Here is a 26,618-nt window from a genome sequence, read left to right on the forward strand (position 1 = left end):
GGTGTGTCATCTTTGCTATGTAAATGCTATGTGTTGGAAATATCTTATCTTTGTGTAATAAGAAAATTTGTTTGACGATCTGAGTAATTTAAGTGTGACAAATATGCAACAAAAAAAAATCAGAAAGGGGGCAAGTGCTTTTTCACACAACTGTATGTGGAAACACACTATGGAAAGCAATGGATGTACTGATATGTATGGATTGTAGCTGTGCTGTAGGAAACAGGCTAATACATCCGCTGGGGACAAGTCTTTAATTGCTTTAATTATTATTATCCACTTGCCGACAGCCCACAGGAAATATACATCATTACTTTGAGGCAGAGTTCACATTGATGTGAATTGGAGGTGGGTTTCCTTGACAGGAGACTCTTGACCGACTATTAAAAGGCCGCATTGGAAAAGGGTCCTGTGTAGGCATGTGCAATTTGTTTCGTTCCGAATTAGTTTTTTAACAAATTTCAACAAAATCATTATTTTGGAAATATCCAAATTAACAAAAACCCGTTTAAATAATTTTTCCGAATATTCGTAAATTTGAACATTCAAAAATTTGTACATTCGTAAATTCATACATTTGCACATTCGTACATTCACACGTAAATTTGTACATTCGTAAATTTGTACATTCGTACGTTCATAAATTTGTAAATCTGAAATAATACTTAACTAACAATAACTTAACTATTAATAACTATTAAATTATAGGTATTGTAATTTCCTTTCATATTTGGCTGTTAGTGAATGTAACAAATGCAAATTTATCCGAAATAACGCATGCCGTATGCAAACGAATGGAACGTAATGAATTAATAATAATAAATAACAATAATATTCTCTACAAGATAAAAGTGGTCCCAGTGGCGGATTTGATACAGAATCACTTTTATAGGACACGGGAAAGGTGCCACCAACCCCCACCACACCCCCCCCCCCCCCACCAGCTTCTCGGTCGTTTCCAAGCTTACTGGAAAACATGGAACATGTTCCAATCTGGCCGATGGTTAGGCAGGAAGTTGTGTGAGGGCAAGATGGCCCCCCACTCGGCTCTACACACTTGGAGGACTGGAGCGACCTCCGACGTCACTTCCAGGTTCTCTGGCAGATAAACTTTTTTTTTTCTAAAGTCAAAATTGACTTTTTTTTTTTCTTTTGCTTTAGAGGTAAAGAAAAGATTGGGGGTCTTATTGACATCAGAGCTCTCAATAAAGAGGACCCGTCATGCTTATTTCTATTACAAGGGAAGTTTACATGCCTTGTAATAGGAATAAAAGTGATAAATAAATAAATAAATATATGGGCAGTTAAAAAAAAAATATATATATATAAGCGTCCCTCTGTGCATGCTTAAGTCACGCCCACATATGTACACGATGTTCAAACCACACATATGAGGTATCACCGCGAAAGTTAGAGCGAGAGCAATAATTCCTCCTCTGTAACTCTAAACTGGGAACCTGTAGAAATTTTTAAAGTGACACCTATGGAGATTTTTAAGTACCATTGTTTGCCGCCATTCCACGAATGCGCAATTTTAAAGAGTGATATGTTAGGTATCTATTTACTCAGCATAACATCATCTTTCACATTATATAAAAAAATTGGACTAACTTTACTCTTTTGTTTTGTTATTCAAAAGAGTGAATTTTTTCCCAAAAATTTCCATTGGAAAGACAGCTGTGAAAATACAGTGTGACGTAAAATATTGCAAAGATCATCATTTTATTTTCTAGGTATATATATATATATATATATATATATATATATATATATATATATAATATATATATATATATATATATATATATATATATAAAACTTTGGGGTTTATGAGTAATTTTCTAACAAAAAATACAAATTTAAACTAAAAGTTCCAGAAAAGTCCTGGTAATCAAGTTGTCATTATTGTAAAAAGCAGGAAAAGTTGGGAACCGTTTTATAGGAAACCTCTCTTCCCATTACTGGCTCTATCAGGAGAGGAGACAAGGGGAGGGATCCGCTCAGCTGACGTCATCTCTCCGGTTACACAGCACGTTAGAAATCAGAGTGATTCGGGGATATTCCCCGCTTGGCTCCGCCTTTTCCTCGTCACTTCGCTCAGACTTTACCACGATCTGCCCCGCCCACAGCTGTCACTCATCCAGGGGTGCGCGCTTGCGCGGCATGGCTCTCTGTGCTATAGGGGGAGTGTTTACCTGTCCCTAGGTAACTCCCATCCAGGAAGAGGAGAACTTGTTGGACTTGTACAGAACTTCGTCCTATAGAAGGTACATGGGGAATTGTTATTATCCGGGCACGGATGGGGGCTGGATGTACATGACATTGCCATAATGTGTGTTACAGTGTGTAGTGTACAGGCAGTGTTCTCTGTACAGGACTGATCACTGTACCGGCAGGACGATCTGTAGGGATTGGGAATGCTCACTATACTGGCAAATAGTGGGTGTGGCAAAATGTAGGTAATAGTGGGAGGGGCGTAAAACTTGAGCCTAGGGACAGTGTGTAGGAGTCAGATGTATGGGGTCTGGCTCTAGGGATGGTCAGGGTCACTCATGTTCAGGCTCTAGGAATGGGTTGGTTCACTCCCAGTCAGTCTTTGGTGAGGGTCACTCGTGGGCATGATCTATGGATTGTCAGGGTCACTCATGCTCTAGGGATGGTCAGGGTTACTCATGGACATGCTTTAGGGATGGTCAGGGTCACTCGTGGATATGCTTTAGGGATGGTCAGGGTCACTCGTGGACATGCTTTAGGGATGGTCAGGGTCACTCGTGGGCATGCTCTAGGGATGGTCAGGGTCACTCGTGGGCATGCTCTAGGGATGGTCAGGGTCACCCGTGGGCATGCTCTAGGGATGGTCAGGGTCACCCGTGGGCATGCTCTAGGGATGGTCAGGGTCACCCGTGGGCATGCTCTAGGGATGGTCATGGTCACTCGTGGGCATGCTCTAGGGATGGTCATGGTCACTCGTGGGCATGCTCTAGGGATGGTCATGGTCACTCGTGGGCATGCTCTAGGGATGGTCATGGTCACTCGTGGGCATGCTCTAGGGATGGTCATGGTCACTCGTGGGCATGCTCTAGGGATGGTCATGGTCCCTCGTGGGCATGCTCTAGGGATGGTCATGGTCCCTCGTGGGCATGCTCTAGGGATGGTCATGGTCACTCGTGGACATGCTCTAGGGATGGTCATGGTCACTCGTGGACATGCTCTAGGGATGGTCATGGTCACTCGTGGACATGCTCTAGGAATGGTCATGCTCTAGGGATGGTCATGGTCACTCGTGGACATGCTCTAGGGATGGTCATGGTCACTCGTGGACATGCTCTAGGGATGGTCATGGTCACTCGTGGGCATGCTCTAGGGATGGTCAGGGTCACTCGTGCTCTAGGGATGGTCAGGGTCACTCGTGGGCATGCTCTAGGGATGGTCAGGGTCACTCGTGGGCATGCTCTAGGGATGGTCAGGGTCAGGCATGCTCTAGGGATTGTCAGGGTCGGGCATGCTCTAGGGATGGTCAGGGTCACTCATGCTCTAGGGATGGTCAGGGTCACTCATGCTCTAGGGATGGTCAGGGTCACTCATGCTCTAGGGATGGTCAGGGTCACTTGTGGGCATGCTCTAGGGATGGTCAGGGGTGGGCATGCTCTAGGGATGGTCGGGGTCGGGCATGCTCTAGGGATGGTCAGGGTCGGGCATGCCCTAGGGATGGTCAGGGTCACTCATGCTCTAGGGATGGTCAGGGTCACTCATGCTCTAGGGATGGTCAGGGTCACTCATGCTCTAGGGATGGTCAGGGTCACTTGTGGGCATGCTCTAGGGATGGTCATGGTCACTCATGGGCATGCTCTAGGGATGGTCAGGGTCACTCGTGGGCATGCTCTAGGGAGGGTCAGGGTCGGGCATGCTCTAGCGATTGTCAGGGTTGGGCATGCTCTAGCGATTGTCAGGGTCGGGCATGCTCTAAGGATTGTCAGGGTCACTCATGCTCTAAGGATTGTCAGGGTCACTCATGCTCTAGGGATGGTCAGGGTCACTCATGCTCTAGGGATGGTCAGGGTCACTTGTGGGCATGCTCTAGGGATGGTCGGGGTCACTCGTGGGCATGCTCTAGGGATGGTCGGGGTCACTCGTGGGCATGCTCTAGGGATGGTCAGGGTCACTCGTGGGCATGCTCTAGGGATTGTCAGGGCCGGGCATGCTCAAGGGATGGTCAGGGTCACTCATGCTCTAGGGATGGTCAGGGTCACTCATGCTCTAGGGATGGTCAGGGTCACTCGTGGGCATGCTCTAAGGATGGTCAGGGTTACTCGTGGTCAGTCTCAAGGGGTGGCCTTGGTCACTTGAGTCAGATTGAGTGCAAAAAATGCAGTTTCTGTGCGGCTATTGAATACTCTACATGGGCAGATAAATGTGCCAGGCTTGTTTTGATAAACCTTTTTTAATAATTCCATAATTTTATTGCAGTGCCTTTTATAGGCCATTCCATAAAATGGAGGGCAATTCCAAGCCTTTTACAGGCCTTGCATGGACATCGGGCCAGTCACTGTGCCCCAAAGGCCACAACATAGTAAGTTTTATTTATTTATTTTCCTTTTTATATAAGGGTAATTCTAGCTCAAACAATTAAATGCACAGCTGATATGCATGTCTATTATTGTTTTGTTTGCTCCTACCATCTACAGCCATTTTGAAGAGAACTTATCACAGCTGGGCTTATTCATATACATGCATATTCTGTCTTCACTGTTGGGTTCTCTTCTTGATGAATGTTATGAGTGCTAAGATTGTTTACAGGGCAAGAAATCAGAACTGAAAGGCTTGTTGGTGGGCCTGAGTTAATGGAACATCTTGATCTAAACTCTGATGGAGGTGTGGACTAGTTCCAGGAACGTTATTGCACATCTGGTGGTTATGCTCAACCTTACTGGGTACCCTCCCATGGGATACTTGGGTTCACAATATGTCTAGGATGCATCCCCCAAGTACGGAAAAAACACTATTCCCTATTTACTAAATGCAGTACCTAATCCCTGAACGGTGGGGAGCATCAAAATCGCCTCTGAGTGAAGTTATAGAGTTGGCATTGCGCATTGATAAAATCCACCTTATGAAAGAGCTATGCTCCAAAGGGCGGATTTTCTCGTTCAAAATTTTTTATTTTATGTTAAAATAAATTACATGTACAGAATATAAGACAAATTATGTGATACCAGAAATTAAAAGTAGACATATTGAAGTACGAATGATACAAAGAAAAGAAGAATTTCAAGATATTCTCGTGGGAATGACGATAAATGGCCTTTATATATTTTAGAATTTGAAAACATTCTTATAGCTGAGTTTTAAACATTTTAATCCCAAGAAAATATAAATATGTCTAAAAGAAAATATATGATTTTAAAGTTTTGACCATAACTTCTAAAGTATGTTTATAGTAAGTATTATATAGTAAGGGAAGAACATAAAAGGTATATAGGAGGGGAAGGGGAGGGAATAATTCTCCGGAGGAGGTTTTATATATCATCTAATGTTGTAATTCTATAAAAAATCTTACCGTATATACTCGAGTATAGGCCGACCCGAATATAAGCCGAGGCCCCCAATTTACCCCCAAAAAAACTGGCAAACTTATTGACTCGTGTATAAGCCGAGGGTGAGACATGCCTGTCCATCCCTGTGTGTGTGTCCGTCCATCCCTGTGTGTCCGTCCATCCCTGTGTGTCCGTCCATCCCTGTGTGTCCGTCCATCCATCCCTGTGTGTGTGTGTGTCCATCCATCCATCCATCCCTGTGTGTGTGTGTCTCCATCCATCCATCCATCCATCCCTGTGTGTGTGTGTCTCCATCCATCCATCCATCCCTGTGTGTGTGTGTCTCCATCCATCCATCCATCCCTGTGTGTGTGTGTCTCCATCCGTGTGTGTGTGTGTGTGTGTGTGTGTGTGTGTGTGTGTGTCCAGCCTACCTGTGTCCCGAGCCTTTGTCCCGAGCCTCCGTCCCGTGTCGTGCCTTGCCTTCGTCCCGTCCCGTCCCGTCCCGTCCTGTCCCGTGCCGTGCCTTGCCTTGCCTCCGTCCCGTGCCCTCTTCATCGGCGGCCATTGTAAAATTCAAAAGCCGCGCCTCCTCCTTCGCCTGTGATAGGCGGAACACTGAATTTCCCAGCAGCCTGTGTTCCGCCTATCACGGACGTCGTATCATCCTCGTCCGTAGTACGAGGATGAGAAGATGCCCGTGATAGGCGGAACACAGGCTGCTGGGAAATTCAGTGTTCCGCCTATCACAGGCGAAGGCGGAGCCGGAGGCGCGGCTTTTGAATCATAGAATGGCCGCTGTCTGTCTGCTCGACACGCTGATCGAGCGGGCAGACAGCGATGACTCGAGTATAAGCCGAGGGGGGCACTTTCAGCCTCAAAAAAGAGGCTGAAAATCTCGGCTTATACTCGAGTATATACGGTAATCACCATAACAATAAAACTCGGTTGTCAATATTATCTGACGTATAATATTTAATCCAGGGTTTCCATATGATATCAAACTTTGTCATCTGGTTTTTATCTATAGCGTCCATTTTAGCATGGATGAAAGATTGATTCATTCTACGTTTGGTTTCTGCAATATTCACCACATTTGTTTTCCATGCATTGGCTATAGTCTGTTTTGCGACTATCAGGAGTGTAAGAACTAATTTGAATTGTTTCTGATTCAGAAAGGCTGGTTTTAAATTAAGGAGAGCTATAATTGGGTCTGGAAAAATTGGACGGTCAAAAAATTTTGTAATTATCAGAAAGATCTTTTTCCAAAATGATTGTACAATTGAGCAATGCCACCAGGTATGTATATAGGTAACTTTTTCTGGACAGCCACGAAAGCAGAGGCCAGTGTTGTCTGTTGAGAATTTGGCGATTCCAAAGGGCGGATTTTCAAATGTAATATATCCGCTTTATTGGGATGAAGGTAATATCCTCCAACCCACCCTCACATCTACCCTCACTCCTATTGTCTATGATGATACTAAATAGGCATTAAAGGTTAAAGCAGATGCAGTGGGCCTGTGCCCCCCCCCCCCCAATGCAGTGGGCCTGTGCCCGCACTGCATGGGTTAACTGTCCAGGTGTGCACAGAAAGACTATACTTACCTGATCCTTCGATCCTCCAGAAAACAGCGCTCTCCCACATCCAGCAGTGGACTGTTCCTGCCGTCCTTCCAAATACTGTAGCTACTGACTTTTAATATAAGGATGCTGGCACCCCAAGCGGATTCGTCTACCAGCTTTGGGTGCAGGTACTGGCATTGAAAGCGAGGGCAACCGGCAGTGAAGCTCATGCAGCGGTCGCGCGGCACTTCCTGAATGGTCCCATCATCTTCTGGGAGAAACACAAGTCCCAGAAGGCAACTGGGGGGGGGGAGTAGAGCGTGATAAAAACGCAAGTGATATAACCCACCGCGATGACATGGGACGGAAGACCAGAAGTAAAAATGCCAAAAAGGTAAAATAAATAAATAACGGGTTTTGTTTTGTTTGCGAGTTAAATTTTTCCCTGGAACTCCGCTTTAACATAAAAAAACGTTCTGTGTGCGGCAGGCCCCAATACTTTCCTGAGCCCCATCTTAATCCAGCGATGTTGGACGGGAGACCCGGCTGTCCGGCTCTCCCACCTGACTGGCTGAGAAACACAGTGGGCACCATTGGCGCCTGCTGCTGTCAATCAAAGTAAATGAGCCAATGAGGAGAGAGAGAGAGGGGGCAGGGCTGAGCCACGGCTCCATGTCTCAATGGACACACAACAGCGGCTTGGCTTGGTCATCCACCTAAACTGACAGGCCGTGCAAGGAGAACATTAATCAGAGAAGCAGCCAGTATGCCCACGGTAACTCTGGAGAAGCTGCAGAGATTCACAGCTCAGGTGGGAGAATCTGTCCACAGGACAACTATTAGTCGTGCACTCCACAAATCTGGCCTTTATAGAAGAGTGGCAAGAAGAAAGTAATTGTTGAAAGAAAGCCATAAGATGTCACGTTTGCAGTTTGCGAGAAGCCATGTGGGGGACACAGCAAATGTGGAAGAAGGTGCTCTGGTCAGATGATACCAAAATCGAACTTCTTGGCCTAAAAGCAAAACGCTATGTGTGGCAGAAAACGAACACTGCACATCACACTGAACATGCCATCCCCACTGTGAAACATGGTGGTGGCAGCATCATGTTGGGATGCTTTTCTTTAGCAGGGACAGGGATGCTGGTCAGAGTTGATGGGAAGATGAATGGATGCAAATACATGACAATCTTATGCCGTGTACAGACGACTGGAGTTTCCGGCAGAAAAGGTCAGACGGTCTTCCCGACCGAACAGACTTGCTCACACACGATCACACGTCTGTTCGTTTCGAACGTGATGATGACGATGGGACTAGAAAAGGAAGTTCACTAGCCAGTAGGTGCCCTTGCGTTGTATTTGGTCCGTCGGACCAGCATACAAAGTTTTTCCCGATAGAAATTAGTTCCGTCAGAAAGATTTGAAACATGTTCTATTTCTAGGTCCGTCAGAATTTTTGAAGAAAAAAGTCAGATGAAGCCCACACACAATCGGAATATCCGACAAAATGATTCTGTCTGACCTTTTCTGCTGGAAAGTCGAGTCGTGTGTACACAGCATTAGAAGACTTGAGGTTGGGATGGAGGTTCATCTTCCAGCAGGTCAATGACCTTAAACATACAGAGTTACAATGGAATGGTTTAGATCAATAGCTTTTGCTATTTAAATTTTGCTATTTGTTTTGTTTTAAATAAAGCTCTTTTTATGGTAATGCACTAGGTCAGTGCGCCTTCCCTTTTTTATGTTAGATCAAAGCATATCCATGTGTTAGAATGGCCCAGTCAAAGGCCAGACCTAAATCCAATTGATAATCTGTGACAAGACTTGAAAATTGCTGTTCAAACGCTTTTCATCCAATCTGACAGAGCTTGAGCTATTTTGCAAAGAAGATTGGGCAAAAAGTCACTCTAGATGAGCAAAGCCGATAGAGATATCCCCAAAAATACTTGCAGCTGTAATTACAGCCAAAGATGGTTCTACAAAGTATTAACTGAATACAAATCCACGCCAGACTTTTCACATAGTTATTTATAAAAGATTTGGGAAAACCTTTTTTAATTTTCCTTCCACTTCACAATTATGTACCACTTTGTGTTGGTCTATCACATAAAATCCAAATAAAATACATTTACATTTTTGGTTGTAACATGTCAAAATGTGGAAAATGTCAAGGGGAATGAATACTTTTCCAAGGCTGTAAATCTTTTAAATCTGTAAATCTTTCATAACAAAACCTTCATAATCTAAAGCTTAACTCTAAGTTTTTTATTTTTACTTTCGCCGGGCTAGCCCAAAGAGGTGATTTCCTTTACTAATACAGTACATGTGCCCTATCTATGCTGTATAAACTGTATATAGCAGCGCTGTGCTCTGACAACGGGACGGGGACATCCCATTCTGCTCCTGGAGCAAAACCGAGTCAGACTGAGCAGTGCTCTATGAATGAATACAAGGCTTTCTCTGGGTGGCTGAGATCAGTTTCCACCTCACCCACCCAGAGGAAGCCAACTGTACCGCCCTCTGAACAAGACCCTTTCAACTAAACGGAGCCTTGTTGCAATCACCCCACAGCTGCATGTAGTTGAAGTTGTTGCGTATGGTGTGGACCCTTAGGGTTTAAAAACAGTGCAGAGGAGGAAACATAACATCTCCTCACCACCTGTCAAACATCATCTGAGGAGCATTCCACTTCAGATTGCTCTTCACAAGGCATCCCAAGTCTAAACAAGCCCTTTACTTGCTAACTTAAATATAAGTTAGCACTGTCCTCACCCAGGCCAGTTCTTTGCTGGTCTTTGGATTCCGGGTGCCGCCATGTTGACTGTGGGAAGCTGGCTGTGACTCCTTGTAGCTTCGCAGCCAGCTCCCCGTTGCGCTTTATGAATGGCCTGCAGCATCCCGGGACCTGTGATGTGTCCCAGGAGGTTAGGAGAAATGGGAGGGTTGGGGTAGAGGAACGATTTTCCATTTGGACTGCCTAGGCAAGCCAAATGGAAGTAGGAGAAATACTGTAGGTATCCGCTCCCAGAAATAAATATATTCAGTACTGTTACGGAGGGAGGAGGACAGTCAGTGGAACTTCCTTTAGTAAGGGAAGTAATGCTTTAACCACTTCCGAACTGCCCACCGTCGTTATATGACTGCTGTTTGAAGGAGGATATCGTTGTTGTTGTTGCAGCAGCCAGCTGCCATAACCTCTTCTTCAGTGAGCGGTCCGGTTTCAGATAAAACTGGTCTCTGTGGTGGATTTGCCACAAGATCACTTTTATCGGTGGCGGGAGAGAACATCCTGCCGCGCTCTGGTGCCCTTCGCCGCTTACCTGAGCCGCCGGCAGTGGCGGAGGCGATCGTGTCCTTCTTGTGGCCTAACATGGAGACGAGTGAGGGGAAGATGGCCCCCCCTCGTCTCCATATCATTGCAGGGCGGAAGCGACATCAAAACGTCACTTCTGCCCATGGCTCTTAAGGGGCCATTTATTTTTTTATTTTTTTAAATGCTAATTTTTTTTATTGCCTTTTAGTCTAAATATGCATTTTTGTGTACATTTTTTTTTTTTTAAATGCGCCCCCTCCCGATGAGCTCTCGTGTACACATGTTAGGTATCGCCGTGATCGCTAGAGCGAGAGCAATAATTCTAGACCCAGACCACCTCTGTAACTTAACCACTTAAATACCTTCCTCCCCAGACCAATTTTGAGCATTCAGCACTGTCGCGATTTGAATGACAATTACGCGGTCTCACTACACTGTACCCCAATGAAATTATCATTTTTTTTCCCCTCAAATAGAGCTTTCTTTTGGTGGTATTTGATCACCTCTACGGTTTTTATTTTATGCTAAACAAATAAAAAAAAAAAAGACCGAAAATTTTGAAAATGAATATATATTTTTTTTTTTTTTCAATTTCAAAACTTTGTAAATAAGTTTTTCTCCTTCACTGATGGGCACCCATGGGGCTGCACTGACGGGCACTGATGAGGTGGCCCTGATGAGGTGGCATTGATGGGCACTGATAGCTGGCACGGATGGGTGACATGGATGGGCACTGATAGGCAGCACAGATGGGCATGGACAGGCGGCACGGATGAGCATGGATGGGCAGTGATAGATGGCATGGATGGGTACTGATAGGTGGCACTGATGGGCGGCATTGTATTGTACTGATGGATGCCAAACAATGCATGCCAATCAGTGATGCCCATTGTGGGCACTGATTGGCATCCCTGGTGGTCTGGCGGCGTCCCTGGTGGTCCAGTGTGGGCATCCTCAGTGGGGCTGCGCTGACCGATCAGCACAGACCACCCCCCCCCCCCCATCAGAGGAGCAGCCGATCGGCTCTCCTCTACTCGCATCTGACAAACGTGAGTGAGGAAAAGCTGATCAACGGCCCTTCCTATTTACACTGTGATCAGCCGTGATTGGACACGGCTGATCATATGACGCCTGGTCAGGATTTTGAAACCACTTTGCTGCCGTCATTCTGCTATAGGGCGGGTGGCAAGTGGTTAAAACATCCAACCTGTAGAATTTTGTAAACATCGCCTATGGAGATTTTTAAGGGTAAAAGTTTGTTGCCATACCACGAGCGGGCGCAATTTTGAAGGGTGACATGTTGGGTATCAGTTTACTCGGAGTAACATTATCTTTCACAATATAAAAAAAAAAAAATTTGCTAACTTTACTATCGTCTTATTTTTTTAATTCAAAAAAGTATTTATTTATTTTTTTTCCAAAAAAAAGTGCGCTTGTAAGACCGCTGCATGTGACAAACGGAAAGTGTGACAGAAAGTATTGCAACGACTGAAATTTTATTCTCTAGGGTGTTAGAAAAAAATGGACAATGTTTGGGGGTTCTAAGTGATTTTCTAGCAAAAAAACAGTTTTAACATGTAAACAACAAATCTCAGTGGTAAAATTGGCCAATAAAGGGTAACATTTGAACTCCAAACTTTCTTCATTTGTCAGTGCAGTGGATAACACACACCAATACTCTACTACAGCCACTAAGCCACAAATAGTGGGATTGTCTCGGTGTTGATATAAATTTTGTACTTTTTATTTCTGCTTGCTTACTTTGATTTGATGTTCCTGCAGATTGTAGCCACCGTGGAAGGAGCATCTGCCAATTTTCTGAAGGGATTTAATCAGAAATCTGCTCTGTATCTGACTTGCAGCACAGAGTCAACATCGGAGGTATTGTCAAATTCTTTAAGCAAAACACCCCCGCAGCTGATCTTTTTCTGACGAGACTTCAAAAAGTTTCTGCTCTTTTTTTATTTACTAGAGTTAAAAAAAAAGTGTGGGAACTTTTTGAAGAACCCTTGTACTTTGCTCTGTGTTGTGTCTGTGTGTGTGTGTGGAGGTGGGCATCCTGTTTAGAGGCAGGGTTTTGCTTCCTGATATCAGAACCTCCAGAAAGGAGAACAGTGAGCAGCACAATAGTGTCATCAGCAAATCTCCTGAGACTAAAGCTTGCCATACACCTATAGAAACTCTACAGATAATCTATGTTTGGATGGAAAAAGTGCAACAGATTTCTCCATGTTCGCTAAACTGTGTGGTTGGAGGAATCTCCCACTTTTTCCATCTAACCATAGAAAATCTGCAGATAATCTATAGGTGTATGGCCAGCTTTACAATCATAAGCAGCAGTGCTTTTGATTTCACACAGTATATATACAGCTATGAGCCTATAGGGCGCAGGAGTGCCTAGGCACCCTCACATCCTAGGAAGTGCACTGTAGGTTTTCAGAAGAAATTTCAGACAAAGAGTAGATTTTTTAGGGTACTACTTGGGCACAATGGGTATAATTTTTTTGAGTTCAGATTCAAGGTTTAACCAGTTCCCGACCAGCTGCCGCAGTTATACCGCGGCAGGTTGGCTCCCCTGGGCGAGTCATCGTAGCTGTACGTCGGCCACTTTAACAGCACTAGGGGGCACCCGTGGCACGACAACCAATGTGTGTGTGCTCCACGGTCGCAAAGTCCGCGGGGCACCAGAGATCGCTCCTGAGAGAGACAGAATGGAGGTCTTTCAATATAAATAGGCAGATCTTTACGTCAGGGGTGTGGACATTTTTTATAACAAACTATGAAAACTTTTTTTTTTAATTTGGAAAAAAATAAAAACCCCCAGTGGTAATCAAATACCACCAAAAGAAAGCTGTCTGTGTGAAAAAAAATGATAAAAATTGAATTTGTGTATAGTGTAGCATGAATGCGCAATTATCGTTCAAAGTGCGACAGCGCTGAAAGCTGAAAATTTGGCCTGGGCAGGATTGAGGTTTACGTGCCCAGTAGGTAAGTGGTTAACTAAAGTTATTAGAATTTGATAAGAAACTTTATAAAACATTAAAGCCCAGTGGAGCTCCACAGCACTGCAAGGGTTATATGTTTGATAATGTTAGGGGGGTAGTCCAGCATGCTGTGTTACTGACATAATTTCTCCGCTCTGTGCTCTCCTTTCTCCTCTTCTGCTCCAGGCCATGGGTCCAGTGTCATCATGTACAATGTAGTCTCTTTTTATGCAGGGATATAAGAATGGGACAGTGGCTGAGAGCACCTTGGAAAGGAGGCTGTGGGGGAACAGTCACACAGAAAGACAGAACTGTTTATTACACATTATTCCTCTACCCCTAGACTTAAAGTAGAACTAAAGGTAAAACGTTTTTTCTGATAGCACAATGAAGGGTTATAACCCTTGTTGGTGTAGTTTTTGTCTTTTTTTTTTTTTTTTTCGTTTTTTTTTTGCCATGTGTCCCTTCAGTTGGGTGATTTCCCTTCAGTTCTCGTGGCATAGCCATAACTAGAAGAAATTCCACCAAAGTGAAGGAATCCAGGGAGTGTCACCAGAACTAGTGTCCCCATTTGAAGATTTCCACTCTCTTCCTGTTTTTAATGGTAACCCAAAAGTTTTTTGTTTTTTATTATTTTATTTATTTATTTTTAGCTTTTGATGATAATGGTAAACAAGACAAATAGAGATGGTAACTCTCCCCAGTGGGGGCACAGGCAGCAATAAAAAATGACAGGTATTCTAATCCCTCTCCATTCTAAAACTTAAAAAAAAAAAAAATGAAAAGTTTTTTGTCTTCAGTGATTCTTTAGTGAAAATGTAACTGGTGGGGTACACTGCAAGGTTATATTTTGTTTTTGTGCCTGGAGTTGTATATTAATGAATTGCTGAGAGAAAATGAAATCTCTAGAAACAATGATCTTCACATTGTGTGTTGTTTTTATTTATTTTTTTATTTCCAGAATATAGAACAAGTGATCACAGATGTTATTATGTTGACCGAAAAGTCCCCTTTACCGATTGGATATGCTTTTATTGGGGAATACATAGATCCAAGTATGTATTTGGATAGAACATATGTTATAACACCACACATACATATATACAAACATATAGTGTCTGTTTAAGCTGACTGACTAATAATACTGGTATAACTTGCCTGGACCATGTGATTCCTGAATAACCTGTTGTCGATTTATAACCCAAGACTACATAGTGCTTGAGTCACCCTAGCAAGCTCACTCATTTATCCCATAATTATATTTTACACCAGATGTATGTATTGTGTCTGGAGTGATTTGTTAGCAGAAGCTTGACAATTGTGCTTTATTGATCAGTTAAGGATTGTACTCCTCCAAGTAATCACTTCTTGGGACTGTCTGACCTTCTGTGTTTAACCCTCTGGGATTATTTTCTGTAAAGACCACACAGACCTTGGGAAACATAGTGACATACAGTATATACATGTGTGACATATATACAACATGTGTGGGTATATACAGTATCTCACAAAAGTGTGTACACCCCTCACATTTTTGTAAATATTTTATTATATCTTTTCATGTGACAACACTGAAGAAATGGGGCTTTGCTACAATGTAAAGTAGTGCGTGTACAGCTTGTATAATAGTGTAAACTTGCTGTCCCCGCAAAACAACTGAACACACATTAATGTCTAAACCGCTGGCAACAAAAGCGAGTACACTCCTAAGTGAAAATGTCCACATTGGGCCAAAAGTGTCAATATTTTGTGTGGCCACCATTATTTTCCAGCACTGCCTTAACCCTCTTGGGCATGGAGTTCACCAGAGCTTCACAGGTTGCCACTGGAGTCCTCTTCCACTCCTCCATGACAACATCACGGAGCTGGTGTATGTTAGAGACCTTGCACTCCTCCACCTTCCATTTGAGGATGCCCCAAAGATGCTCCAGTAGGGTTTAGGTCTGGAGACATGCTTGGTCAGTCCATCACCTTTACCCTCAGATTCTTTAGCAAGGCAGTGGTCATCTTGGAGTTGTGTTTGGGGTCGTTATCATGTTGGAATACTGCCCTGCGGCCCAGTCTTGGAAGGGAGGGGGACCATGCTCTGCTTCAGTATGTCCCAGTACATGTTGGCATTCATGGTTCCCTCAATGAACTGGAACCCGACCTCAGTGCCGGCAGCACTCATGTAGCCCCAGACCATGACACTCCCACAACCATGCTTGACTGTAGGCAAGACACACTTGTCTTTATACTCCTCACCTGGTTGCTGCTACACACGCTTGACACCATCTGAACCAAATAAGTTTATCTTGGTCTCATCAGACCACAGGGCATGGTTTCTGTAATCCATGTCCTTAGACTGCTTGTCTTCAGCAAACTGTGGGCTTTCTTGTGCATCAACTTTAGAAGAGGCTTCCTTCTGAGAAGACAACCATGCAAACCAATTTGATGCAGTGTGTGGCGTATGGCCTGAGCACTGACAGGCTGACCCTCCACCCCTTCAACCTCTGCAGCAGTGTTGGCAGCACACATACGTCTATTCCCAAAGACAACCTCTGGATATGACGCTGCGCACGGGCACTCAACTTCTTTGGTCAACAATGGCGAGGCCTGCTCTGAGAGGAACCTGTCCTGTTAAACTGCTGTATGGTCTTAGCCACTTTGCTGCAAGCTCAGTTTCGGGGTCTTGGTAATCTTCTTATAGCCTGGGCCATCTTTATGTAAAGCAACAATACTTTCTTTCCTTACATCAGGGGACACAGAGCCATATTAATAACTATGTGGGTTATATCGGCATATCAGGTGCTGGACACTGGCACACCCCTTAAGGCGTGAACTTCCCCCATATAGCCCCTCCCATTACTGGGAGTCCTCAGTTTTTTTCGCCAGTGTCTAAGGTGTTGGGCACATGTAAGGATATGTGTACTGAGCTCCACGGGCAGTAATACTTTGATGAGAGCCAGCCATCCTGATCGGATCCGTTCTGATGTCTCCATAATGGACTAAATGAACGGTACCCGGGCATCGTCATCCGAAGACACAAGGTTTTTCTTGCGAATGCTTTTAAGCTGGGCCCTGGGATCCAGTGCTTTTTGGTAGTGAGGCCAATAAAAGTTTACTGGCAGGGTCTTCTCGCAGGTCCAGGATTGCGGGATTACCTGAGTGTACCCCTGTTCCTGAAGGTTTCCTTTCAAGGTCTCGGAGCCTACCGTGAAGGGCGAAGATAGTTTTTTTTATTTTTTTTTTTATTTTTTATCTCTGATAAAGCCCTGGGGCGAAGAAAGGTAGGGGAGATTTTCTGCAAGGAATCTCTCCTTCCATGTATTTATGTTGTCATGTCTGTATCACCACTGGAGGCTGTATTGAGCACTCACCATTCTGACTCTGGAAACAGCAGAAACTCCACTCTCCTCTCCGTTCAAGCCAGCTCAGACCCTCAGGTATGAAGGGGGGTCTGATCACTTCCTGGGCCCCCAGATTGGTGATTTTGGTCTATTTGAATGCCAGCCAGCTGCCTCTTTTTTTTCTTTAAAAAGAAATAAAGTGTTTTTTTTTTGTTTTTTTGGGCAAGTTGCAGCCGCTCGCCGAGCGGAGGATTTACCCCCCCCCCCCGCCCACCATGATGCCGGTGCTCACGAAGAAGATTCGCTTCCCTGTTTAAAACACGAGGGGGGGCGTGACTAAATGGCGTCAGAAGCCGGCCACACCTGTAGGAAGTAGTTAGAGCTCTGCAAGAGAAGCTACTGCCTGGCGGTGGAGGGACAGAGCGGAGTGGTTGCTGGTCAGGTTTGGTAACACAGGCATTTTTTCCTTTTGGCAACATTGTACTGTATAGCTAGGACTAATAGCAGTTATTGTACTGTACTATAACCTAGCAAGTGAAACATTCTTTTGCTGGTACTGGTTCTGCTTCTGTCCCTGTGTATTTCATACAAACAGGTTTTTCTTCTACCATTTAAAAGATTATTGCTATGATGTCTCTCCATAGTAGGACTAAACATAGCAGATTCCCATCTAGTCCTCTGGGCCCTTTTGTTGAGGTGCAGGAGGCTGGGATCAGGTAGATCTTCCCAAATATTGGAAGATACTTATTTTTCCTCTTCAGAGAGGAAGTAGCCGCACAAGTTCTCTGTATTACGTAAGCCGACAATTCATTATAGCCACAAGTGATTTTAAAAGACTTTTTTTTCCTGCAGAAATGACACTTTGTGCAGGGACAGTTCTAAGCACGGGAAACATGCGCCCCTTCACAGGCATACTATAGATACCCCCCAGGTACAAAATTTAAAGGAATATTACACTTTTATTGTTTTACTTTAATCATTATTAAAATCACTGTTCCTGAAAAAACGTCCGTTCTTAAAACTTTTTTTGCATTGATACATGTCCCCTGGGGCAGGACCCTGGTCCCCAAACACTTTTTAGGACAGTAACTTGCATATTAGCCTTTAAAATTAGCACTTTAGATTTTTAACGTTCGCGTTCCATAGACTTTAATAGGGTTCTAAAGTTCACACGAAGTTTAGGTCTGTTCGCAGGTTCTGGTGTGAACTGAACAGGTGGGTGTTTGGCTCATCCTTACTCCTAACATAGGTCAGAGCCTAAATTGGTGGTTGTTATCCAGCAGGAGAGAAAATCTTTATCCTGCAAGGTGTTAACAGATGCCAGCCTTCTAGACTGGGGAGCAGCCCTGGAAGAAGATTCTGTCCAGGGGAGATGGTCCAGGTTAGAGGACCTTGACTATCAAGTTTGTTGGAAGTTTTCAGGCAGTACAGCTGGCCATAGAATCTTGGTGGTCAGATTACAGGACTGTCCTGACAGGATTCAGTCTGACAGAGCCACGGCAGTGGCTTACATCAATCACCACAGGAGGCATGGGTAGTCGTGTTACCCAAAAAAGAGGTGAATAATGTTCTAGCCTTGGCAGAACATAACACTCCTTGCCTAGTGGTAATTTTAATATTTCAGGCGTACTACTTAAGACGCCAACAATTATTTCCGAGAGAATGATCTCTTCACCCCGACATCTTCCTAGCAATATGTCAGATGGGGTATTCCGGACATGGACCTATTCGCGTCCAGATTCATTAAGAAGGTCAACAACTTTATGTCAAACAAGGCGTCTCTGCTAGCAGGCGGAACAGATGCATTCGTCTTCCCAGGGATCAGTTTTCACTGATCTATGCTTTTCCTCCAGTTCTGCTTCTTCCGCGCCTTCTCTGCAGGATTAAGCAGGGACATGAGGAGGTGATTCTGGTGGCCCCAGCTGAGTCCCAGAAGATCTTAACTTATCGATCATAAAGAGGGCAGTAGAAGTCCTTGGACTCTGCAATTCTTGCACAAGGTCTGGTATTTCATCCTACTTTATGGACAAGGAGTTTAACAGGTTTGCCTGTTGAATCCCACTCTATAAAAGATTGTGGGTGATCTCCTTCGGTAGTGTCTACTTTGACTAATGCCAGAAATCCAGCTTCCAGAATCACTTACTATAGAATCTGGAAGGCATAGGTTTCTTAGTATCAATCCAGGGGTTGGTACCCCAGGAAGTATGTCAGTAGGCAGGATTCCTAATTCCTGCATATGGGATCTAAAATGAAGCTGGCCTTGACTTTTATCAAGAGCCAGGTCCAGGCTGTGTCTGTCTTTTCCTACGGCCTCTTGCTTCCCACTCTTGGTGCGTAGCTTATTCAGGGGGTAACACGGTTTATTCCCCCTATCAAGGCACCTCTAAAGCCTTAGGATTTAAAATTGGTCTTGTCGGCTTTGTTAAATCAGCCGTTTGAACCTTACAAGAAAATTCTCTTGGTTCTTTGACAAAAAAGGTAAACTTTCTGGTTGCCATTTCTTCTGCTAGAAGAGTATTGGAACTGACGGCTCTGTCTTGTAAGAGCCATATTTCATCATGCATAAGGAAGGACGCGTGGTTTGATGTCCTCATCCTGAATTCTTACCAAAAGTGGTAACAGGTTTTCATTTAAACCAAGATATTATTCTTCCTTGTTTCTTCCCAGAAGCCTTAATCTGGGGAAGAGAAAGCACTACAGTCTCTTGATGTAGTAAGAGCGATCGGAATCTATTTAAGGGCGACCGCTCATGTTCGCAAAACACAGGTTTTGTTTGTACTGCCAGAGGGTCCAAGATTTGGACAGACAGCGTCAAGATCCACTATTTTCCAAATGGGTTTGTCATGTGATTGATCAAGCTTCAGCTTAAAGAAAATTCTTCCTTCTCATATTAAGAGTACATTCATCCAGGGCGATTTAGTGCCTCTTGGGTGGTGCATCATCAGGCCTCTATGGCTCAGATCTGTAAGACTGCAACATTGGTCTTTGGTTCAGACGTTTATCCGATTTTTATTTTTTTATTTTTATTTTTTCAAAACGATATTAAAGGTCACGAGGATATTTCCTTTGGGCACAGCATACACTGCAGGCTGCAGTATGAGTCCTCTGGCCTCCTGTTTCCTTGATTCTGTCCCCCACCCCTTCAGTTGCCATTGCTATGGGACATCCCACATAGTTATTAATATGGCTCTGTGTCCCCTGATGTAAGAAAAGAAAATCGGATTTTTAAAACAGCTTACCTGTAAAATCCTTTTTTTTGATGGACATCAGGGGGCACAGAGGTCCCTCCTTTCTTCTTTTATACACTTTGATTGCTTGGCTACAAAACTGAGGACTCCCAGTAATGGGAGGGGTTATATGGGGGAAGTTCACACCTTTTAAGGTGCGTGCCAGTGTCCAGCACCTGATATGCCAATATAACCCACATAGTTATTACTATGGCTCTGTGTCCCCTGATGTACATCAAAGAAAAGGATTTTACAGGTAAGCCGTTTTTAAAAATCCTATATATTTTTTTTTTTTTCAGATCCTCATGAGGTGCCATGTTGAACTTCCATGAGTATGAGAGAGTGAGAGCGATGACATCAAATTTAACACACCTGCTCCCATTCACACCTGAGACCTTGTAACACTAGAAAGTCACATGACAATGGGGAGGGAAAATGGCTAATTGCGGCAAATTTGGAAATTTTCACTTTGGGGTGTACTCACTTTTGTTGCCAGCGGTTTAGACATTAATGGCTGTGTGTTTTGTTATTTTGAGGGGACCACAAATTTACACTGTTATACAAGCTGTACATTCACTACTTTACATTGTAGCAAAGTGTCATTTCTTCAGTGTTGTCACATAAAAAAAATATAATAAAATATTTACAAAAACGTGAGTGGTGTACTCACTTTTGTGAGATACTGTATATTTACCTTGAAAAATGGTGACATGTTCAATACTTATTTTACCCACTGTATATAAGTGGTTTGCCACATTAATTAAGGACTTCCAGAGATCAATTGTGGGAGCCTATGGCAGTAGACCCAGTCTACTGAATCAAACGCTTTCTCTATATCCAGCATAACTATGACTCGGAAACTGAATCAGGCAGGAGTTGAATATGCATGAAGACTCTACGTAGATTAATGTCACTTGATTTTTCCTGGCATAAAGCCAGTCTGATCAATACTGATTAGGGAGGGTAGGAACTACATTAATCTCATAGCCAATACGTTAGCTAGTATTGTGAGGTGATAATTTAAAAGTGAGATGGATCTGTAGGAGGTGCAGTGCAAGGGAATTTTACCAGGTTTGGGTATTGGTATGATATGCGCTTAAAACATAGAGGGGTAGTAGTGTTTGAGCCTCAAGACTATTTGTAAATACATGGTGGAGTCATCGGGCTAATTCCTTCGTATATAACTTATACCGGTTATACCACAAGAAAAGATATAATAAAATATTTACAAAAATGTGAGGGATGTACTCATTTTTGTGAGATACTGTGTGTGTGTGTGTGTGTGTGTGTGTGTGTGTGAGAGAGAGATGTGGCTATGTGACTGTTTGTTTGCATACAGTACAGTTCTGTGAATCGAGGAAACACCTCATGCCCCCAGGATATGTGCTGTTGATATCCTATGAGGCAATACTATTCTCCATTCATAGAACTGTGTGTAAATGGTCTCCGCCCCCAGACCTCTCTAATGTGCATGCGTAACACCTGCCGTCGCATTATCAGGGGGTGGGATGGGTATGGCTGAAAAAGCAAGGAGAGATAGCCAGGTCCTAATGATGTAAAAAAGAAAAATGATGACAAAGGAGCAATGATGCTGCTCTTTGGGGTGCCCAATCCCTGGAGAGAAAAGTCGCTTCTGAAGAACGGTGTCCGCTCCCAGGCCCAAATGGTGAAACCTAATCTGACATCATTCCCTGCACCACGGAGCTTGGTTAACCATTATGTGAGCCACATATTAAGATAGATATTGTCCGTTGTGAAGTTTTTACATGCAGTCTTTTGTGAGTCAATAAAGTGGACTGACTGTCCATAATAGTTCTGTTGTGCTGGGATTATTTTCACAGGGATGGATCTGGCAATCCATGGATATGGTTATTCATTGAAGCAGTACTGTTTTTGCTATACTTAGCCAGTTTTCATTACTATCATCCTTTCCCAATAATTTTAGAGTCGCCAGAGTATGCCATCTGATGTGCTGCTGCAAAATGCAGCAAGTTGCATTTTTCTCTACTGCACACCAACGCAACATTGTATTGTGATTGAGGAACAAAGAAACCATTGTTTTCTATGTGTCCTAGCAGAGATTGCGTTTTGTACAGAAAATGCAGATCACTGCATATAGTGTAAATGAGCTCTAAAGGATTTAGCTTGGATTTAAAGACTATATGAGGAGTTACTAGGTCCAAGAACCACTGTAGATATTACCAGATCTTTTTAGGTTAGGTTTGGTTTTGTTACACTCACTGTTCCTGCCTCTTCAGAGATTACTGTGCCAAAGAAGAAAAGGCTTTGCATGAAGCTGACTCCGATACATACTGCAGAATCTGCCGTCGCTGATCTTAAACTGACTGTGAAGAATAAGTCGATTGGTGCACCATATACACGACTTGGGTATGTGAAAGGCCAACAAAATGTATACTGTAGTATGTCCTCATCTTTCATTGACTCTTTTCTTAAAAAAGAAAAGTTACCCTGGCCTGATATTGTTAACGTGTATAGTGCTCTGCAGTAAATGAAGGTTTATCAATGTTTTATTCTTTAAATTTTAAATATTAAAGGTATTTATTAAAGGTTATAAATAAAAATAAAAAAAAAGCCCTGATCTGCTGGCTCCTCCTCCACTTCGCCAAACCACTTGCTATGGGGGCACACATGTGCTTGCTACTGAGCCTCACCACACTGCTCCCTCCCTCCCCATCAGCTGTGTTTCTCAGCCAGTGAGGTAGCAGAGACCTGGGTGAGCAGGGGCTCTTATCACATCGCTGGCTTGTGTTCGGGCTCGGGTAAGTATTGGGGCGGGGGGGGGGGGGGTGCGGGGAGGCTGCCGGGGAGCTGCATAATGAAGGTTTTTCACCTTTTATGCATTGAATGCATGAAGGTAAAAAAAATCTTCAGTCTTTAGAACCACTTTAAAGCAACTAAATCTGGTTGGCTGGGAAGGGAGTTGGGGCTCTTGTCATGTTGCCTTGGCCATCTTCCTCACTACTTCTTCTCAGTCTTGTGATGCTCTCTTATGGCCATAGAGCAGCCACTGATGATTAACATTAAAAAAATGAAAAATTAGATTAGGGGAGGGCTAGCATCACATTTTGAAATTTTAGTGCGGCAGAGCTCACTGGATTTCTGGCAGATCAACAAGTATTTCTTGGTATTGCTGCAATTTTAACCACTTCCCGCCCACGCTATAACCGAAAGATCGCTATAGTGCAAGCTTGCTTTCCCATGACGTCTTCCCATGGTTTCGCTGCATGCACACCGCGCTCTGTGATTGAGTCCTTTGGACTCGGCTGATCACATATCGGGATAAAGGGCCAATTGCAGCAGCCCTCTGCCATGTGATCAGCTGTGCCCAATGACAACTGATCTTGGATGTTAACACAAGCTGGTTATTAGCTTTTCTTTCCTCGTGCTGACAGTGTGAGGTGAGAAGAGGAGAGCCGATAACCGGGTTGCGTCCAAAGGGACATCGGAACTGATTATCAGTGTCCTGATTTTCAGTGCAGTCCCGCCAGTGCCCACCAGTGTTGTCAGTCAGGGCTTCCTATCAAAGAGCATCAGTGCAGCCTCAGCGCACATCAGTGAAGGAGAAAAATTACCTGTTGGCAAAATTTTATGACAAACTACGAAAAACTAATTTTACATTTTATTTTCTGTATTTTTTTCGTTTGTTTAGCAAAAAATAAAAAGAGTAGTGATTAAATACCGTATATACTCGAGTATAAGCCGAGATTTTCAGCCTCTTTTTTGAGGCTGAAAGTGCCCCCTCGGCTTATACTCGAGTCATCGCTGTCTGCCCGCTCGATCAGCGTGTCGAGCAGACAGACAGCGGCCATTCTGATTCAAAAGCCGCGCCTCCGGCTCCCCCTTCGCCTGTGATAGGCGGAACACTGAATTTCCCAGCAGCCTGTGTTCCGCCTATCACGGACTTCGTATCATCCTCGTACTACGGACGAGGATGATACGACGTCTGTGATAGGCGGAACACAGGCTGCTGGGAAATTCAGTGTTCCGCCTATCACAGGCGAAGGCGGCGGCGCAGCTTTTGAATTTTACAATGGCCGCCGACGAACGAAGAGGGCACGGGACGGAGGCAAGGCACAGGACGGCACGGCACGGGACGGGACGGGACGGGACCGGAGGCAAGGCATGGCGGCGAGGCACGGCGGCGAGGCACGGCGGCGAGGCACGGCGGCGAGGCACGGAGGCAAGGAGGCTCGGCACGGGACGGAGGCTCGGGACAAAGGCTCAGGACACAGGTAGGCTGGACACACACACACACACACACACACACACACACACACACACACACACACACACACACACACACACGGATACACACACACACAGGGATGGATGGATGGATGGAGACACACACACACAGGGATGGATGGACGGACACACAGGGATGGACGGACACACAGGGATGGACGGACACACACACAGGGATGGACGGACACACACACAGGGATGGACAGGCATGTCTTACCCTCGGCTTATACACGAGTCAATAAGTTTGCCAGTTTTTTTGGGGGTAAATTGGGGGCCTCGGCTTATATTCGGGTCGGCCTATACTCGAGTATATACGGTACCACCAAAAGAAAGCTATATCTGTCTAAAAAAATTATAAAAATGTCATATGGGTACAGTGTTGCACGACTGCACAATTGTCATTCAAAGTGTGACAGCGCTGAAAATTTGTCTGGGCAGGAAGAGGATAACAGTGCCCAATAGGTAAGTGTTTAAAGAAACAAAACATGATGAAATGTGCATGTGACTTAGAGATGGGCTGAATGTATGTTTCCCCCCAGACATACATTTTTAATATGGGAAGATCATATTGTTTAATGAAACCGCTACGTTGCTGTAAAATGCAGCACACAATCCAAGTGATTGCCATTGAAACCGACTCCTGTTTAAAGGAATTCCCTACAAAGAAATATGAGTCCCCATGACGGATCTTCTTTTGGAAAATCTGATCATCTGCCTCCTTCTGACTTCAATGCATTCTAAGTAAAATTCAGAATTTTTAAAGGAAAGGTCAGAAATGGCAGCCTTCAAAGATGCAGAGACAAACTAAGGCAAATGTAAGATGCATTTAGTACTGAAGTGGTTAAAGTATTTATGGCCATCAACATACCTCCCAACTTTTTGAGATGGGAATGAGGGACCTCTATGAGCAAATGTATGCAGGCATAGGACACACCCCTTGCCACTCCCCCTTAAAGGAGGATTGTACAAAATATTGGTTAAACCCACAAGCCTTTTTTTTTTTACCACTACTATTCCTTTACATTGGCTTTTGCAATTTACAAATGCAGCAATTTAGAAATTTGGGTAAAAGGTTTAGTGCTGGAAAACACTTTTTTGAAAGCGGAAAAGTGCATTTTATATACGGTACATCTATATAGATCAGACCAAAATGAGGGACATTGCTCGAAATCAGGGACAGTCCCTCGAAATCAGGGACAGTTGGGAGCTATGCATCTATGTTCAGTCCTCACCCAGGGTCAAAATCGACTGAAGTTCCAGCACAGAGATGACGCAATCATGTAAATCCTGCCACCTGTGCAGAGCATTTCTTGCTCCAGCCTCTCACCTTTGATTTGCCAGATGTAACAATGTTGCAGCCTGATCACCTGGGCACTGAGGAAATGTTTCCTGCTTCTGGCAGCAAAAAGATGACATCCTCTCAGCCTAGCCAGATTTGCTGATTGGAGTTCATGGAAAGTTTTTTTTTAATAAGGTGTAGCTTTTCTAAGAAATTATATTGTTACTGTATATTCCGATACATCAGGAATTCATTCCTGTAGACCAGTGATATGACCGAAAAGTCACTTTTAATAAAAATGTCTCCAGATTCCCCCTTTCTCCACTATTTTCTTTAAGCCTTTAAACCCAGTTCCAAAATTGGGAAATAGAATGGGTGACAACAATAGTTTTATTCTCACTAGTGCTGGTTCGAAAAGAAATTGGAGAATCTAAAGAATGGACGTCATAGATACTTACCATTTCTTTTTCAGTGTTATATCAACTCTATTTTCTGTGTTTTATACCCACAGTGATATGAGTGGCCTGGCTTTATGGTGCAAGAAGGTTCCAGTAACTTCCCCCAAACCGACACCAAAGCCTCGAAACATTACAACGGGTGTCAGAGGACTTTCTCTAGACAGCAACAGTCCAGCTCAGCCAGTGTAAGTGTCCTGGACTTGGTAAGACCCCCCCCCCCCCCCCTATGTGTACTGAGGGGTGCCTAGTACACAAGTGTTTGTGTTATATTTTTTTAAAATCATTTATTGGTTAAAATCTAATACAGCCAACGCATTTCAGAGAAAAGAAAGCCTCCTCCTTCTCAGGACTTGAGCAGTAGATGTTGTTATGCCGCGTACACACGACCGGACCTTTCGACAGCAAAGGTCAGTCGGACAATTCGATCGTGTGTGGGCTCCATCGGACCTTTGCTGTCCAAAAATCTGACTGACTTTAGAAATAGAACATGTTTCAAATTTTTCCGCCGGACCCAGTACCTATGGAGAAATCCACTTGTCTGTATGCTAGTCCGACAGGCGAAAACCGACGCTAGGGCAGCTATTGGCTACTGGCTATGAACTTCCTTATTTAGGATGAGCTCGGGCGTGTTCGCACACTTTACGCGCAGATCCCACCAGGAAGTCG

At 44.1% G+C, this 26,618-nt stretch overlaps 1 protein-coding gene across 1 annotated transcript in view; it reads left to right on the forward strand.

Annotated features, from left to right (window-relative positions):
• Nucleotides 1-2,125: 2,125 nt before the first annotated feature.
• Nucleotides 2,126-26,618, forward strand: part of MVB12A (multivesicular body subunit 12A) — a 49,899-nt gene continuing 25,406 nt past the window's right edge. Inside the window, exons 1-6 of the mRNA XM_077478904.1 lie at nucleotides 2,126-2,267; nucleotides 4,468-4,570; nucleotides 12,192-12,290; nucleotides 14,355-14,448; nucleotides 22,208-22,337; nucleotides 26,006-26,137. Of these exons, the coding sequence (XP_077335030.1) occupies nucleotides 4,493-4,570; nucleotides 12,192-12,290; nucleotides 14,355-14,448; nucleotides 22,208-22,337; nucleotides 26,006-26,137 (533 nt within the window). The 5' untranslated portion in view covers nucleotides 2,126-2,267; nucleotides 4,468-4,492. The remainder of the gene's footprint in view (nucleotides 2,268-4,467; nucleotides 4,571-12,191; nucleotides 12,291-14,354; nucleotides 14,449-22,207; nucleotides 22,338-26,005; nucleotides 26,138-26,618) is intronic.

This window comes from Lithobates pipiens, unplaced genomic scaffold, assembly GCF_037356315.1.
Source record: "Lithobates pipiens isolate NorthernLeopardFrog02 unplaced genomic scaffold, aLitPip1_a1.2 Scaffold_1, whole genome shotgun sequence".
Lineage (NCBI taxonomy): Eukaryota > Metazoa > Chordata > Amphibia > Anura > Ranidae > Lithobates > Lithobates pipiens.